This window comes from Anguilla rostrata, chromosome 16 (genome assembly GCF_018555375.3).
Source record: "Anguilla rostrata isolate EN2019 chromosome 16, ASM1855537v3, whole genome shotgun sequence".
In the NCBI taxonomy this organism is placed as follows: domain Eukaryota; kingdom Metazoa; phylum Chordata; class Actinopteri; order Anguilliformes; family Anguillidae; genus Anguilla; species Anguilla rostrata.
In genome coordinates, this window is record NC_057948.1 from 19,045,269 (window position 1) to 19,063,346 (window position 18,078).

The 18,078-nt window shown below is 47.2% G+C and overlaps 2 protein-coding genes across 10 annotated transcripts in view; both read right to left on the reverse strand.

Annotated features, from left to right (window-relative positions):
- Nucleotides 1-2,388: 2,388 nt before the first annotated feature.
- On the reverse strand, nucleotides 2,389-6,250 carry rxfp3.3a3 (relaxin family peptide receptor 3.3a3). The gene has a single exon (XM_064312986.1). It carries the CDS (start codon nucleotides 4,289-4,291, stop codon nucleotides 3,296-3,298), a length of 996 nt encoding a protein of 331 aa, XP_064169056.1. The 5' UTR covers nucleotides 4,292-6,250; the 3' UTR covers nucleotides 2,389-3,295.
- Nucleotides 6,251-6,388: 138 nt separating this feature from the next.
- The window catches only part of pias1b (protein inhibitor of activated STAT, 1b), a 44,286-nt gene continuing 32,596 nt past the window's right edge, over nucleotides 6,389-18,078 (reverse strand). For all 9 annotated transcript variants that reach the window (XM_064312982.1, XM_064312984.1, XM_064312977.1 and 6 more), the window contains 11 exons: nucleotides 17,623-17,670; nucleotides 16,825-16,915; nucleotides 16,317-16,451; nucleotides 14,283-14,388; nucleotides 13,866-13,939; nucleotides 13,203-13,363; nucleotides 12,615-12,745; nucleotides 11,630-11,807; nucleotides 11,127-11,266; nucleotides 10,731-10,771; nucleotides 6,389-10,560 (listed from right to left, as the gene is read on the reverse strand). In XM_064312982.1, the coding sequence (XP_064169052.1) occupies nucleotides 10,264-10,560; nucleotides 10,731-10,771; nucleotides 11,127-11,266; nucleotides 11,630-11,807; nucleotides 12,615-12,745; nucleotides 13,203-13,363; nucleotides 13,866-13,939; nucleotides 14,283-14,388; nucleotides 16,317-16,451; nucleotides 16,825-16,915; nucleotides 17,623-17,670 (1,402 nt within the window). In that variant the 3' untranslated portion in view covers nucleotides 6,389-10,263. The remainder of the gene's footprint in view (nucleotides 10,561-10,730; nucleotides 10,772-11,126; nucleotides 11,267-11,629; nucleotides 11,808-12,614; nucleotides 12,746-13,202; nucleotides 13,364-13,865; nucleotides 13,940-14,282; nucleotides 14,389-16,316; nucleotides 16,452-16,824; nucleotides 16,916-17,622; nucleotides 17,671-18,078) is intronic.

Sequence of the window (18,078 nt, forward strand, 5' to 3'; positions counted from 1 at the left end):
ACTGTCCATAAGTCATAAATTAACACTTGCGAAATCTAGGCCAGGCGTTTAATGTATTCATGTCAAAATGAGGCCAAATTACAACAAACAATATTGGCTACGTTAGTTCACACAAATAAGCTTTATTTCAAAACAATGCTAACTAATCCTAAATCATTTAATTTAACTTGGCCCTGTGTTGTTTCATTTTACCAACTGAAGAGAATGTGTTGTATGTTTGGGAGCATGAGAAAAGATTCAGGTAGTTAGTCTTGGGTCTGACTTTGGGTGATCAGATTTTTTCACTTTCAGGATATAGCTCATGTATGTTTTTTCAGTGAAAGACATTTTGGGCAGCAAGTGACTTCAAACACATTTAATTGTCTTACATTTATTGAACTGTAAGTATTTTCATTGTTTTTCATCCATCTCAGACATCACATTTTAGAGATGATTACTAGGGCTAAAAATGGTATATGGTTAAAATTAGGGTTCAGGGTTATGAAAAACAGTGTGAATATCATTTTCATTTGCTGGAAAAACAGCAACACGTGTATGGATACGTATAGTTTTATGCCACAAAAAGGGAAAATCCTAAATTTGTGCTTTTTTCATTCAGATGGATGAGCCATCATCTTTTTTTAACAGCAAATAGTGAACTAAAATATATTTTTTAACATTTATGATGAAAAATATATTTTACTTGAAAAACTGCAAAATGTATGATGCTGTTTAGTCTTATGTCTTGAACGTGTGAGCAATGCAATAATCCCTGATTTGTGTTTTTTCCATTCAGATGCATGAGAAATCATCTTTATTCAACAACCATGATTAAGTGCATGCATTATCCTGATACTCCATGTATAACGGGGGCGACATAGCTCAAGAGGTAAGACCGATTGTCTGGCAGTCGGAGGGTTGCCGGTTCAAACCCCGCCCTGGGTGTGTCGAAGTGTCCTTGGGCAAGACACCTAACCCCTAACTGCTCTGGCGAATGAGAGGCATCAATTGTAAAGCGCTTTGGATAAAAGCGCTATATAAATGCAGTCCATTTACCATTTAATGTCCATGTGTATTACAATATGCTGGTGTGTAGGAGGTATGCATAATTCCTATCTAAACATTGTATATTAATAGAATAATTAATTCAACATATTTCCATCCTGCTAAATGTCAAAGCTGAAGTAGCTAATTCTATGAATATTGATATTGCAACAGATACCCCATCACACATTGCTACATGATATTCCATTGATAGGACCACATAACTGTGCTTTGAGTGACAAGGCTCAGGCTGTTGTCTTTTCCCAAATCATGGATTGTACATTATTTCTATTTCTATTGTACAGGAGGTAAAAAACTGAACTCAATTAGAAAGTCAATCTTCAGACTCCAAACAAATATGGACTAATGTCATTTAAAAGGTATGTCTGCTTTTTTCCCCACATGCCAGCATCATATATCTTTTCTTTAGCCACACCATAATACACTAGCAAGCACTGTGATGAGAGTACATTTATGTCTGAACTAGTTCAGTCATATCTTTCCACAGTCAGCTGAAAGATATTTGTGGAGTTTGGTTCCACAATTTCTGGAATTCAGGCAGCAACATTGTCCAATAGAATGGCCCTAGTCCTCTACCACTCTACGCCTGTGCAGTTCTGATAAAATAAGTGCAACCTTATTTTTCCTCTGAACAGAAAGGTAGGTAGAGGAGCAATAGTCCATGTTTTCACAGTGTTATGCACCACCATAGCAGAAGGCATCTGTAGGTATCTGTCACTTTCAGAAGTCAAGTCTGCTTTCACACACATCATATTTCAAATGAAAAAAAAAATGCTTCATACGATTCACTTTTAAAGCCCAAGGTCTGCATGGGATATGCATGGCTCTGATCCACGTTCACTTGTGCTGATTGGTTCAGATGTGCACAAGTTTTTTTTCGCCTAAATACACCGGAAATGCAAGGATTACGATCTACATATAATAGTTGGTAGGTGATGTCATGGCATTTCATGGTATTATTGTCTGATTTGAACAAATTGAAAGATTATCCTCATTTATTGCAGAGAAATCACTTTCCCATTGAAAATTGCAAAGAAATGTCTGTTTGGATACATACACTGTATTTATGAATATGGATGGACTGACATTGTTGAATTTATGTCTACCTTATTGTAGGATACTTACGCACCACCCACCGAGGCACTCACCCACATGCCACAAAGAGGAAAAGCAAATGATAAAATCAGCTTTATGTGTATTGACTACTTTGCAGCCACAGTCAATAATAGCCTGAATCACACTATATTAGAAGCATAGTTGTTCAGCTATTTCGTAAACATACCCTAGGTTAGCCTACATGGTGTGGACTATTCACTTTAACAACGTATCGACACACGCACACACACAATTAATTTTCAATAATAGAATGACATACTTGATTGATTTTATAACATGACGATACAGCAGCATGCGTAGGATCCGAGATCAAAATGAAACATCTCACAATATCACAGTTACATAATTAGACTATAAAGCGCGTTTAAACTTAATTTAAATTATTTATTTATTTTTAAATACCATTTTCATCGACATCATTGGTTCTAGAACGCATTTTGGTTTAAAATAGAACATACTCGCACCACATATTAGAAGGCTTAAAAACAACACAGCACTCAATATTTTAAATTGGGACACTAAATATTAAGATTTAAATATGTGGCTAATTATTTACATAAAAGCAGTCGATCTGTTATTTTTCCAAGTTGTGAGCAGTCTTAGTTATGAATGATGATTGTGTACAATTGCTTCCATTACCTCATGTAGCCTAAAACTATTACCATAAAACAACAGCTATTTTATACAGCATGTCAACACACCTATAGCTTCCGTTAAATAGGCTACAAAAGCGAACTCGCATTACTCTGGCCACTTAGCGCATGAATAGAGAATAGAGTGGGCTGTCTCACGCCATTTGCTGGACATATACAAATTGTGAGCTACATTTCTGAGGACAAGCGAGACATACCACGGCAAAATGTAAACAGTGTTCTTTTTATCACGTCAAATCAATTTCAGACAAATGAATTCTGATTTTAATAAAATTACTGTCACTTTAATGGCATTAGCTGTAGGTCCAATACCTGATGGAACTGTAAATGTGTTCGCAACGTGTCTTACATCTTCGGTAAGCTAGATCAAAACACACATACCCATTTCCTTCCAACAAATAATAAAATAATTTCTGTGGGTTATATATATTTTTTAGAACATCCACCATATTCATTCCTGCATCTGAAGCAGCCACCAGAGGCTACATTCTAAAAATTAAATCTTTTAGCTTCTTCCTAAACTCCTTCCGCGTGAGACAGTAAAGAACTGGGTTTAAACAACTATTGACATGGGCTAGACAGACAGTCACAGGAAACACATAGGTGTGAACAGTGTAGTATGTTTTATCCCAGTAAACCACATTGAATTTGACTAAGACTCCCCAGAACGTGATGGCGTGGTTTGGCATCCAACAAAGAAAGAACGAGAGAACCACGATGGTGACGGATTTTGTGACTTTGGATCTCCGCTTGGAGTTTTTGGTGTTCATGCTCCGCAGGCGGATGAACCGCAGGAGCAGCAAATAGCAGATTGAAACTGTTAGCATCGGTAAGACAAAGCCAATCAAAATTTTTTGAAGATGGTACACGGCAAGCCAGTACTGTCCACGAGGGAATTTCAAGAGGCAGAGTTTCTCTCCAGCTACGTTTCTCACCGTGGAGTATATAGATGTTGGTGCCGTAGCCACGGTCGCCGAGACCCACAGTAGTGCGCTCACCCATTTCACCGAGCAGGATATTTGTCGAGTTTGGTTCTTAAGAGCTGATGCGACAGACCAGTAGCGAGTAATGCTCATGGCAGTGAGAAAGAACACGCTAGCGTACATGTTCATGACGGTGACGGACAGAATGACCTTGCACATCGCATGTCCAAACGGCCAGCTGAAGTCCAGAGCGGTGTCCACCGCCCAGAAGGGCAGGGTCAACACAAACTGGAAGTCCGTCACGGCCAGGTTAAGAATAAAAAAGTTAATTGTGGATTTTTTCCTCCCTTGTTTTACTTTTATGAAGAAAAAAACCAGCAAGTTCCCCACCAACCCAACAGCGCACACCACTGAGTACACAATCGAAATAAAGAACCTGAGAACAGGGCTCCCGTCTGCAGGTACATCTATGTCCTCCAGACTGCTGAACCGGTCGTCATCTGTCAAAGAGCTGTTAAATGTTCCGCTGGTAGTATAATTAAGAATGTCCCCCATTATTTTCAACGAAAATGGGACTACGCGTGGAGAACAACTGAACGGAACGATATGACATCAACAGAAGCTTTGTGTATTTCGATGTTCTTCTTTGAAACAGCGCACATACTTTTGAAGCCTCCACAATCGATTCACTGTCTCAGTCCTACGAATATTAGCCGAATATGCTCGAAAAGTGTGCCACTCCAGGCTTTTATTACATGTGCGCTTTCGGATTGCCTGCCCCTTGAACGCGCGGATTGGTTAAGTTGTTTTGATTGACTCTGGGTCCAGGCGTCAGAATTAACAATAAACCGTAGCCAATATCAGTGCTCTTACTTGTGGGTTTAGCCCACTTACTGCGCACAAGCTGTTACATTATGCAAATTGTGTAATTATTGGGAATTGATTGATGGGGTTGAGCGGAAGGTCATTCGAAATAGAAGATTTAAGACTGAATATGCTTCAGAGTTTTATTCATTACAGCATTATGTATTTGATTTTGCATTGTGCATTTGATGTAATGATATAGGCCGTGCATGGTTGCACATTTCTAAAGAATAGCAACCAGCAAAAGTTTTCTGGGCTGGTTCACCTTGAATAGTTGATATAGGCCATTTATTTAAACAAAGGTATAACTTCACCAATGTCGGTGGCCTTAGATGTTACATGCATATTTCTACTTTGAGTAGCCTATATTTGAGTGGCCCGACGACCTTTTTTAGATTAACTATTCCACGTTCCGTAATATATTCCGCACATCGAAGCAACTCACGTCTGATTTTCCTAGACAACATTTTTACATATTTACATAATTTATCAACTGCTGCACAAGTAGCCAACTGACGCCCAGTTTCTTTTACATAAATGACTGAATACGCGTTCTGTAGGCTAATTTAGGCCTAGCTGAAAAACTTAATTATTTTAGAAAACAGAACGACTAGGCTATTCACCGTGTGTCGAAACATTGCTGAACTTCAATGAAAAGATAATTAAAAATAAGATGCATGCAGTTTTCCGAAATTCATTTGCCGGAATGGTCAGGGTCGTGAGATTTAAGTTGCATATCCCAACGCAGAGAAACTTCTTCTATCAATGCATTTTTCCTCGACCTGGTTGTAGGCTATTTCGATATCAAAACAGACCGGCATCTTTTCTGTTACTACTGTTAGAATTGTATAGAATTGTTTTTCTTTCGTGCATTGGTATTACAGTGCCATCTACCGAGCTATTTAAGAATGGCAGTCATGAAACTCATTTTACCTGGCAAAAAGTCGACAGCCTGTAAATTAAACGCACAATTTTTAATTTTGAATTCCAAATGCAAATAGGGGATTTAAAATGCACGTACGGAAATTAATAATATACTATTTAAAGCAACGGTGTTCTCTTAAATTCCACCCCCGGTATAAGATAGCGAACGTGAGCATGGCCAGCTAACCCCGACGGTGGCAGAATGTAGGGCCCTGGGTGTTTCTGCTCAGTACCATTTTAACCCTTATGCGTGTCCTCCGCACAAAACGGCGGATGCTTTCTATTGCAGCCGAGTGATAAAAGACAGATTTGTGTAACGCAGACGGATGTGCCTGCCCTCTTTCCTATGAGGGGGTCATTTCTATTGTCTCATTGTAGCAATAAACAGGATTATTGTAAAACACACCAACCCCACCTGACTTGATAAAAATCATGCTCTTGGCCTCAACACATTAAGGCATTTCTCTATTCTCACAGGCTCAGCTCAGCACCAAACCGTTACATCACCATTAAGTGCACATGAACTCAGGGATTTAACAGTCAATCAGATACTGTGCATGAGAGACAAACCGTGACATAAATAATCAATAAAAAATTATTAAAAAGTGATGCTAATCTTTATGCAAATTGAAATATTCAAAGGGTTATTTTTCAAATGTATTTTTCAAAAACCAGTTTTTTTCTCTAAGAGTCAGGAGTGCTCCAGTTTTGAACAGGAACTGGGGTAGTCATCTGGCAGTAATATTTACTCAGAATAGATACTTAAGATAAATGGGGGTAGGAAAAAACCTAAAATATTTAGTTAAAGATTAAATGCAATAACCTTTGGTTGCTGGGAAAAATAATGACGCAATCAATGTCAAGTTAGCTGAATGCGTTTTATTACATCTAAACTTCTCTACATAAACAGGTAACATTCAATAGGTAAACAATTTTTTTCCAATGCAGGTAATAAATATTTTTTTCACTTGGTACTTTATACAATCTGACATTGGTCTACTGTACATCTTTTTTCTTCTTCACCTTCTTTTAAAAAGCCATTTTTCTGGTTCGACATGCCCTAAGGAAACAGAGTCAGTGAGTTTAAGGCAGTGAGCACAGACGTAAGCCAATCTTACTTTCAAGGAAAGCTGCGAGCTGGACTGAATATAGTCCACTTAGTGGTATTTTTTATTCATTTTTGTTTGTTTAAAAATATATATGTATAAATTAACAATCTGACGTTTTGGATGCCACAAAAAACAAGAACAAGTATTACTGGAACTTCCTTGTGTGCACAACTTGCCTGAGATCCTTCCAGTAATAATACAAACATTACATTTTACATTTTCCCTTTATTAATCTTGTTCAGACACCGAAATCAATGTGTCAATGTTTTGAAACTTCAAAAAATGGCATCGGCTAGATTTTTTTAATGTCAAATAATCCTGAAATTTACAGGCACTGACTAAAACCAAATGCCTTGGAAAGTGCCACTCCACAACACTGAAAATATCCGCCAACGACGGTCTGACTGCTCAAAGCTGCATGTCCTGTGTCTCTATGGCAACGGCGTGACAAGAGGTGGGGTTAGGGGGAGGGGCTGAAGGCTGGCCTGTGCTTCACCTGTCCAATAGCGTATGCAATGACATCAGTTCAGTTTAAGCATTAGGAAAGCAAAGGATAACTACACAATCATTCAGGGATGTGATATAAACCAGAATTATAAATTCAAATAATGATTTGGCAGAGGAAGGTATTGTATGCTTTTTTCAGGTAGCATTTTAAAATTGGGAAAGGTGATCATGTCACTTTTTGATGGGATCTTTACTGTAATCACACGGCATTCATAGGTCAATCTGAGACTGATTTTTACAGGGTTTTTAAAAAATGACATCTGATTATACACAACTGACATTGTGCAACCACAGTCAGCTTGACTTATCCTTTATGAGTTGAATTTCAATATAATGTTCGAGCTAAAACAGCATGCAAGAACCTAGCCACAGCAGCAATGAGTGCTCCCATGCTTCATAGACATAATTCTGAATTAACCATGTAAGAGGGAGATGCACACAAAAGAAGCCAAGATGGGTGTTACAATTCATATGATGGACCCAAGGGTCCATTGAAATAGATGTATCATCATTCCAAATAAAGGTACTGTAAAATGAATGCACTCTTGGGCATCAAACACAAATGTGAAGGGATTGCAAAATAAATAAAACAGTGAATGCTTCTGTAAGGGGAACCGAAAGCCGGGTTCTAAAGGGGACCTGGGAGAGCTCCTGCTGCAGGGCTGTGATGGAGGAGGGCGCGGGGCCGAGTTTGGGCTTGGGTTTGGGTTTGGGCTTCTGTTTGGGTTTGGGTTTGGGTTGGGTTGGAAGCGCACTGCTCAGCGCAAAGCACTGCATTCTCAGTCTGATTAAAGCGGCTGTCACAGGCTATTATATCTCAGTCACTAACATAATTAGACTTTGGAAGGGGAGGAGGAAAGAGAGCGGCAGGCATCTGAGGCCGCGGGAGAGCGGCGCTGCTGAAGAGACTGCCAGTCACGCACCGAACGCCGCTCTGAGAGAGCGTCCGCAGAACCCAAACGGACAGCGGGAGCCCCGGCCAATCGCTCTCCGGCCTCAGGTCAAAGCACGTTTCACACCGGCCTCCTGCTTTCCCTTCTCCAAAACCTTTACAGAAGTAAATAAACCAAAAGCAGCGCTGGGAACAGCCATTCCAAGTATAAAACGGCGAGGAGGCCATTTGTGTGTTGGTGCGTGTAACAAAATCACATTTGGGTCCGGGGCAGGACCGAGTTTGACCTGGGCAAATGAAGAGTGCGTCTCAGAGGCCTGGTCTTAGAGGGCTGATCTCAGAGGGCTTGTCTCAGCGGGCTGATCTCAGAGGGCTGATCTCAGAGGGCCGATCTCAGAGGGCCGATCTCAGAGGGCTTGTCTCAGAGGGCTGATCTCAGAGGCCTGGTCTCAGAGGGCTGATCTCAGAGGCCTGGTCTCAGAGGGCTGATCTCAGAGGGCTGATCTCAGAGGGCTGATCTCAGAGGGCTGATCTCAGAGGCCTGGTCTCAGAGGGCTGATCTCAGAGGGCTGATCTCAGCGGGCTGGTCTCTGGGAGTGGTGAGGGAGCTCTCGCGCACGTTGGCCTGACCCTCAGAGATAAGGCCCAGGCAGGCCTAATCTCCCCCCTCACAGCCGTGCTCCACTTCCCTCGGCCCTCTGACTCCACGAGCGCTCGCCGCCAACGCTGAAGGGCCTTTCGGGCGGGGCGGCGATGGCTGGCCTCCGCCGTGTGTGGACCGTGTGTGGAGTGCGTGCCGCTCAGCCCAGCCCGCTCTCAGCGGTAATAAACGCTGTGTTATCGGCCACCAGAGCACAGCTGCACAGCTGAAGACAATCAGACGAGCTGGAGATCACTGAGCACTATCAAGCAGAAACATGGTAGAAAACCAGCCTGGCAGACGGGCAGGTAAAAGCCATCAGGCTCCTGCAGTACGGCAGGTTAAATACTTCACCACTGAGGAAAGAATGCCGCCCACAGCACCCCAAACAGGCCTTTCTAAAAACGCACAAAATGTACTGGAAAGTGTTTGCGCTTTCACCTTGCACAGGAGCACTCCTACCAAAGCAGACGGGTGCTGGGTTAGGTGGAGGCTGGGCCAGAGGGACTGGCTACGCTGACTGAGGAGCGTGCCCGCTGAGCGCACTGACCAAACGAGAGCTCCACCCCCGAGAAGGCCCGCCCCGCCCGCCCCGCCCTGCCCCGCCCCCGCGCTGCTGACAGGGGGCCGCGTCCTCCTGGAGGGACAGCGCTAACGCACCGTCCTCATCTGCACCTTATTTTCTGTTCCTTCTCTTTTCTACTTCTCTGCTTCCTTTTTTTAAGCCTTGTGCAAGTGGGAACAAAGTGACTGGAGGGGGGAAATGCTACATTTATACAAATCCTGAAATGCTACGCACCTTCTAAACAAAATATAGTATTTCTATTACTATAATTTCAAGTCGAAAGAATCAAAGAGTATAAATTTCTCATTAAAATTATTACGAAGGGTAGATGAGAGCACAGGCAGTGTTTGGAAAAGTTCAGAAACGGCCTGGTAGGTAAAAGAGGACCCAGAAATGGCATACTTAATCCATCTGTGCATTCTCCTAGAGCCATATCCTGAAAAGGCAAAGGGAATGCTTTCAAACAGTTAATATATGCATATATTTTACATAACTTAAAAGCATAAAATAATCTGCACAGAAAATAATAAAACACATCGTCAATCACCGAGACTTAATTCTTTCTGAGAAAAAGACTCCTACGATTTAAAATGGAAGAGAGATTGGTTACTTTAGAAGCCAAACAGTATCACTGAAAATAATGCCATTGATGTGGAACAATAAAATGAAAAGAAAAAAGAAATGAAGTACAAAAGGCATAATAATAATAATAATAATAATAATAATAATAATAATAATAATCAAAGGACAACAGACGTATAAGCTTTGAAAAAATCTTCAGTATCCACAGAAAAATATCAACTGAAGTTACTCACTGAACAGGCAAAAGTCCTAAGTTTATGTACAAAAGTAAAACTGAAAATATATTTTTTGTTCTCTGTACACTTCTTCGTTCTTCCCTCCTTTTTTCAGGCGTTTTTCTTTTTAAAAAGACCTTAACTCCTGCCCCTCTCCCCCGCCCCTCCCCCACGCGGTTCGGGTTCACGCCTCTTCTTGCCGCGGCGGTGCGCGGGCCGCACCGCGGGGTCAGTCTAGCGAGATGACGTCGGGGATGGAGCCGTAGAGGGCGGCGGCCTCGGCGCTGGCCCGGGACGCGGCCGGGTGGGCGTGCCCGTCGCGCAGGCTGCTGGACGACACCAGGCTGCTGCTGCTCCCGTTGCTGCTGCCCCCGTTGACGGGCACCAGCGCGCTGCTGCTCACCGGCGTGCCCGGCTGATCCAGGAACATCTGCGAGGAGCTGTAGGGCAGGAAGCGGTTCAGCAGCAGGTCGTGGTCGTCCGACGCCGAGGCGGCCGCCGCTGCCGCCATCACCATGTTGTAATGCTGCGGGGGGGTGGGGGGGGGCACAGGGACACACACACACATAGAGTGAGAGGTCTGCAGGCTTCTGAACACTACAACAAAATTCAGCTGCTGAATGTTCCCCGTTTCTCTTGGGCGTTACTGCCCTCTGCTGGTCAATACCCCAACCTGGAATCTTAGATTACACCTACCTGATGATTGTCACCTTGTAAAAAGGAAAAGAAATTCAGATCTGTGGTGGGGGGAAAAAAAAGAACACAACACTTAATCCTCAGTCCACGTGCGTACAGTTTTGCAGTTCATAGCTGTTCAGTTGCCGCTTGTAAGAAATTTAAATTACCATTCAGGGATTAAGCCTGCTGTGAACTGCATAAATTACATCAGAAGCCAGTGCATTCGCAAGATAAGATATGGGCTTTAAGGAGTCAGACCTACGCCTGTGCGGATCTGCTCCACTTAGATAGCGACAGGTGTCTGCCCCGAGCTTTAATATTTATACACCGTGAGCAGTCCTAGTGTGAATGTGGTTCCCATGGAAACGTATATCTGCAGTACAGGTGTGTGCGCGTGTGGCTGGGGTTCCGTACCTGACAGGTCGTTGGGCGTGTGGTAGTAGTGGCGGTAGTCCTGAATGAGGGGCGGCGGCGGGGGGATGTAGTTGGTGTCGACGGGGGGCATGCTGGGAGTCCGGGACACTGGTGAAGCTTGTGGGTGGAGATTCAACACCCTGCAGAAGGAAAGGGGAGAAAAACGTGAGCAGGGAGAGGAGAGGAGAGGAGAGGAGGAATGCTGGAGAGCAAAGCCCATGAGCAAAAGGGCATGAGAGTGAACAGATAAAAGGGCTTCTGCTTTAAGTCAAACCCACATAGGATAGGATTTCAATAAATTATGAGACGGAATAAATTCTTACAGCTTGGGAAGCAACACAAAAGTGAGGTGAAGAGCAAGGAGGCAGGGTGTGAGCGTGCACATCAGGCTAACGGCTAGCACCGTGGGCCTGTGTGCCATTCTGAGAACAGAGCCTGCTGATCCTGCTGCTCCTACCGATCCTGCTGATCCTGCTGATCCTGGGTCAGCTGACAGGACTCACCCCTTGTTGACGGGCGGCGAGGCGGGGGACAGGGAGGGGCAGGTCCTCTTGGGGGGCGGCTGGTCGTCGTCCTCGTCGTCCGAGGAGCTGTCCAGCGTCAGGTCGATCACCTCCACCTTCTTACTGTTGCTGTGGGACGAGCTGTTCCTCTGCTCCGGCACGGCTGTCCGACACGCCCCTGCAGCACAGGAGCGCAGCAGAGCGCGTTCACACACCAGCGCAGCAGAGCACGTTCACACACCAGCGCAGCAGAGCGCGTTCACACACCAGCGCAGCACAGGAGCGCAGCACAGCGCGTTCACACACCAGCGCAGCACAGGAGCGCAGCACAGCGCGTTCACACACCAGCGCAGCACAGGAGCGCAGCAGAGCGCGTTCACACACCAGCGCAGCAGAGCACGTTCACACACCAGCGCAGCAGAGCGCGTTCACACACCAGCGCAGCAGAGCGCGTTCACACACCAGCGCAGCAGAGCGCGTTCACACACCAGCGCAGCAGAGCGTGTTCACACACCAGCGCAGTAGAGCACGTTCACACACCAGCGCAGCAGAGCGTGTTCACACACCAGCGCAGCACAGCGCGTTCACACACCAGCGCAGCAGAGCGTGTTCACACACCAGCGCAGCAGAGCGTGTTCACACACCAGCGCAGCAGAGCGTGTTCACACACCAGCGCAGCAGAGCGTGTTCACACACCAGCGCAGCAGAGCGTGTTCACACACCAACGCAGCAGAGCGCGTTCACACACCAGGTACATTACCACACGTGCAAATGGCTGCGTATTAACTACAAACGAGTCCTGTCCACTGAAGACTGTGTCTCTGCTCTGTATTAAATCTGCCTCTGCAGCGCACGCACAGCACTGCTTTAATCACACGCTCTGTACTCCCACACTCCCACACTCCCACACTGCCACACTGCCACACTGCCACACTGCCACACTCCCACACTCCCACACTCCCACACTCCCACACTCCTCACCCACCTTCTAGCCCGTTATAGGAGGCAGGAACCTCCTGCACTTCCTTTTTCCACCTCATGGGGGCCCAACTCCCATCCTCCTTAAACTGGATCTCATCACAGTCCACACAGCTGTTGAGAATCTCCATGAACAGCCTGGTCCAGGGAGGGAGGGGGAGAGAGAGAGGGAGGGAGGGAGAGGGAGCGAGAGAGAGACAAAGCACGGGTGTGAGAAAAGGAGAGTAAGAAGAAGGGCAAAAAAGAGTGTAAGAGACTATTGCTGCAGTCAGGGGACAGACATGGCCTGCCCCTGGACCACCACCCACTCTGAAATCTCTAATGACATATTAACCAATACAAACAACACAGCAGGGCCCATGCCAGATAAGAGGCATAAATTCCGGCATAGTGACTTCACCCGGCTTGTCTGGGCTTGTGCGGGCTGTCATAGCAACTCCAGACAAGGTGGAGCTTACGCAAGTTGCCATAGCAGCTCTCCAGACAGGGTGGAGCCAGCGCGAGTCGCCGCGGCGACTCCCCAGCCGGGGCAGGGACGTGGCGACCTGCTGCCGCGCGGGGGGGCGGGGGGGGCACAGACGGGCCGGGGGCTCACCCGTCGATGATGAGGTGCTCGTAGGGCGCCTTCTTGTCGCAGACGGGACACACCCAGGTGGGCTTCTTCTCGTTCATCTGGATGTAGAGCGTGGCGTCGAAGCACTGCAGGTGCGAGCAGGTGATGGCCCGGCACGGGATCATCAGCCGCATCTTCCCCAGCTGCCGGACGCAAACACAGGTTAGCGCCGCGGCCTTTAAAGAGCTGCATATGCACTAAGCTCACTTACCCTGTCCCTGACACGCCATGTTAGCCACTGAAGCACACTTTGTGCGAAGAATTAACTTCAACAAAAAGCAGACATTTATTCTTTCTAAGCCAGGCAGCATAGCTTGTTAGCATCCTGACAATACGACTCACACACGACACCACTTAGTGTTTGACTAAAAAGTGCATTCAACAGTTTGAAACTCCCTTTGTATAACGGAAGCTACCAAAACCAGCAGGCTAATTTTCTCCTCAGAGAACTGTGCTGAGTGTGGCTGTGATTCCTGGTGCAAATAAATGTAGGAAACACCAGAGAACACGTCATGAGTGGGGAATGCAGGATGTGTGCTGGTGTGAAGTGGAAGCTCCTGAGGCATGGACAGGAGAGACGGGCCAGCTGTGTGCGGGAAGCGTGCGGCGCTGTGGGGGCGGGGCTCTGAAGCCCAGTCTGCGTACCGGGCACAGCAGGGACACGCGCAGGCTGGTGGTGGCGATTTCGCTGTCGGGGTCCGCCGTCAGCTTCTCTTTGACTGCGGAGAAAAAGGGGGGGGGGCACAAACAGAGCGAAACCTGTTAGCGTTAGCCTCCAGCACGCTCAGGGACGTCGGGGCCTTCACCTCCGGCACCTTCCCTGGACGAGAAGCAAACAGCGCGAGCGCTGTCTCTAAATCCACCCCTCCCACCCCCCCGCTCCTCCTCCAAGGGTCCAGATGAACATTTACACAGTGTCTGAGCGGGGGGCCTATACTTCCTGTCCCGGCCCCTTCACCACTAAACATACAGAGGCCTGAACTCCGTGATCCTCAGAGCCCTCCCACTACAATCAACACCCCCCCCCCCCCACCCCCCCGCCCCAGCCCCCCGCACGCTTACTGAGGGCTCTGGAGTGGTCTGGGTTCCGGATGCCTTTCGACCGTAGTCTCTGCAGCAACACTGTGGAGGTCTGCTGTTTCACCAGGTACACGGCCATGGAGTAGCTCTGAGGGACGGAGAGAGACGCGGCATGTTAAAGCTCGGCTGCGCCTGCACGGGTCACACGCACTATGGGGTGGGGAGTGAAGCACTAGAGCAGCTCTGCGTATCTGCACTGCTCTGCTCTGCATATCTGCACTGCTCTGCACTGCTCTGCTCTGCATATCTGCACTGCTCTGCGTATCTGCACTGCTCTGCACTTCTCTGCTCTGCGTATCTGCACTGCTCTGCTCTGCATATCTGCTCTGCTCTGCACTGCTCTGCTCTGCATATCTGCACTGCTCTGCGTATCTGCACTGCTCTGCTCTGCTCTGCATATCTGCACTGCTCTGCTCTGTACTGCTCTGCGCTGCACTGCTCTGCTCTGCTCTGCATATCTGCACTGCTCTGCACTGCTCTGCTCTGCGTATCTGCACTGCTCTGCTCTGCTCTGCATATCTGCACTGCTCTGCTCTGCGTATCTGCACTGCTCTGCTCTGCTCTGCTCTGCTCTGCACTGCTCTGCTCTGCGTATCTGCACTGCACTGCTCTGCTCTGCATATCTGCACTGCTCTGCTCTGTGTATCTGCACTGCTCTGCTCTGCGTATCTGCACTGCTCTGCTCTGCTCTGCACTGCTCTGCACTGCTCTGCACTGCTCTGCACTGCTCTGCTCTGCTCTGCATATCTGCACTGCTCTGCACTGCTCTGCTCTGCGTATCTGCACTGCACTGCTCTGCTCTGCATATCTGCACTGCTCTGCTCTGTGTATCTGCACTGCTCTGCTCTGCGTATCTGCACTGCTCTGCTCTGCTCTGCACTGCTCTGCACTGCTCTGCACTGCTCTGCACTGCTCTGCTCTGCGTATCTGCACTGCTCTGCTCTGCGTATCTGCACTGCTCTGCTCTGCGTATCTGCACTGCTCTGCACTGCTCTGCACTGCTCTGCACTGCTCTGCTCTGCGTATCTGCACTGCTCTGCTCTGCGTATCTGCACTGCTCTGCACTGCTCTGCTCTGCTCTGCACTGCGTATCTGCACTGCTCTGCACTGCTCTGCTCTGTGTATCTGCACTGCTCTGCTCTGCGTATCTGTACTGCTCTGCTCTGCTCTGCTCACACCTGGCCCAAGCACGCCAGACTGGAGCGGCGCTGGTGGAAGCTCACAAAGCGTGAGAAGCGGGCTGCTGCGGGCAGCTGCCTAACTCCGTCTGGCTTTCTGATGTGGCGGAAACCGCAACAGGTAGACGTTTTAGCAAAGGTATGTCCAGACTGAGTTCAGACATGCGCTTCAATGAAAAAACGAGGCTGGAGAGGGCGTTCTGATACCCAGGAGCGCTGCTGCTTTCGTTCATGCAGACGGCAGAGGTGTGAGGAGCGGAGTAACAGCACAAGGCAGCTGTAATCAGGGTCACACATCACCTGTAGGATCAGCTTCTTCTCACAAACCCCTATTTTGCTGACGAGTGTGTGAGTGGGCGTCTGTGTGCAGATGTGGATGTTTGCCCGCGCTGGAGTGCGAGAGCGTTTATGTGCGCGTTTACAGCTTAAGAGTGTGCAGAAAGGCAAGGGCCTCAGCTGCCACACACAGCACAACCAGGTGCTCCTATGTCTGAATCTCAACAGGCTGAGCTGTTGGTGCAGCATTAAGCAAGAAGCTAGGCCTGAATTATTTCATTAAATTAATAACACTCACTTACTGTGCACAGAATCTCTACAAAGTGCCCTGGATGAGGGAGCATGCTACACAAACAGATAATGTTCTGGAATGACAGAAGCCATTCAGAGCAAAGGCTTTTTAGCGACGCTAGAAGCTAATTAAAAGACTGGCGCAAACTGCAATTTATCTGATATACCACGATTTTACTCCCTGTTCAAAACGAGTTATTAGCATCTCAAAGGGAATTTCTCATTGGCTGCGTAGCGGTGATGTGCCCAGTTTGGCTCCGCCTCCCCTTACCCTTCCGATTTCAGATGTCCACGACACCACGATGGTGTTGGGGACTGTGGTGGACAATCTGACCAGTGAGGTAATGTTGATGGGTCGGCTGGGTCGCTTTGGTTCAACACCATTTTTGGTTGGTGGAAGATATCCCTAGGAGAGAGCAAACAGACGTACTGGTCTAATGATCCGAAATCATCTATGGTATTTCCTAATTTCCACATACTATACCACATCAAGTACCCCTTTAATCCTTTTACTTAATACCCCTTTAATCAACAAGTTTATAAGCTCAGAAAAGCATACAGACTATTTATTCCAGCAAAGCCAGATTAAATCATGTTATAAAGCTAAGGCAAAAAGTGGACATTCACAGGGAGAAACTGTGGCATTCAAACACACTGATGTGTGCACATTTAAACAGCACATGGCTCTGATGCGCAGACTCTCTGTCTTTAAGCAGAACGTGGCTCTGATGCGCAGCTCTGCCGCGGCCTGCTCTCGGCCTGGCGCAGTGCCCACTCACCGGGAGGTTGCAGGGCTTGGCGTTTACTTTCACACACAAGTTTGGCGGGAAGTGGTCTTCCTGAGGGCAGCTCGTTTCTGATAAACAAAATCTGGGGGGGAGACAGAGAAAGGTGGAGCAAGCTTGTCTTTCTGCAACCTTCTGCAGAACTGAGACGGGCCTACAGGACCGCGGCTCACCACAGACCATACAAACACGTCACCGTTTCAAGCTGTGTGTGTGTGTCTGTGTGCATGCCTCTCTATGTGTGTGTGTGTCTGTGTGTACGTGTCAGTTTGCATGCCTCTCTATGTGTGTGTGTGTGTGTGTGTCTGTGTCTGTCTGTGTGTGTGTGTCTGTGTGTACGTGTCAGTTTGCATGCCTCCCTATGTGTGTGTGTGTGTGTGTGTGTGTGTGTGTGTCTGTGTCTGTCTGTGTGTGTGTGTCTGTGTGTACGTGTCAGTTTGCATGCCTCCCTATGTGTGTGTGTGTGTGTGTGTGTGTGAGAGAGAGAGAGAACAACCACGGTGCTGTGTGTGTGTGAGAGAGAGAGAACAACCACGGTGCTGTGTGTTGCTGTCAGTGTGATGCTGAATAAAGGCTGCAGGCTGTAAATTCTGAGATTTCAAACAGAGGTCAAAGTACAAATGTTCCAGGAGTTTATACAGACTGAAAAAACAAATCATCTATTCAACAAAGCATGCTGACGCAGACTACAGGCCTCTCTGTGTGTTCATACAATCTGCCTGCGCTACAGACAGGAGACAACAGAGACCATGGCCAGGGCTATGCTAGCAGAACACTGCAAGCTCACTGTACCTTAGCTGGACTTGAACAGTGAAGTCACATTTGGTCCCAGAGATGTCCCTGTGGAGAGAGGACAGGAGAGTCAGTCAGGCCAGAGTGATGGACTCCACAGCAGCATGCACAACAGCGCCACCTGCTGTATAAGGCCGCAGGCAGCACTCTCAGCGCAAGCAGTCTGAGCCATTCCAGGTCTTAGCAGAAGCAGGCTGACGTAACCACCAACCCTGCCTGCACCTGGGACACTGAGGGCTTCAGTTAAACCTGGAATGGCTTGCATTGCGACCCACTGAGAGAGACATTTCCACCCAGCTGTTACATTCATCCGCAAAAAACACACTTATTATACATACTTATTTATTGGAATTTTTTTATATGATCAGTTATGTAACCAGTTTAAGAAGGGTAATGAAATCACCCTACGTATGGCAGGGCCACAGACACTGTCCTCTTCCGGAGCGACCCCACCCC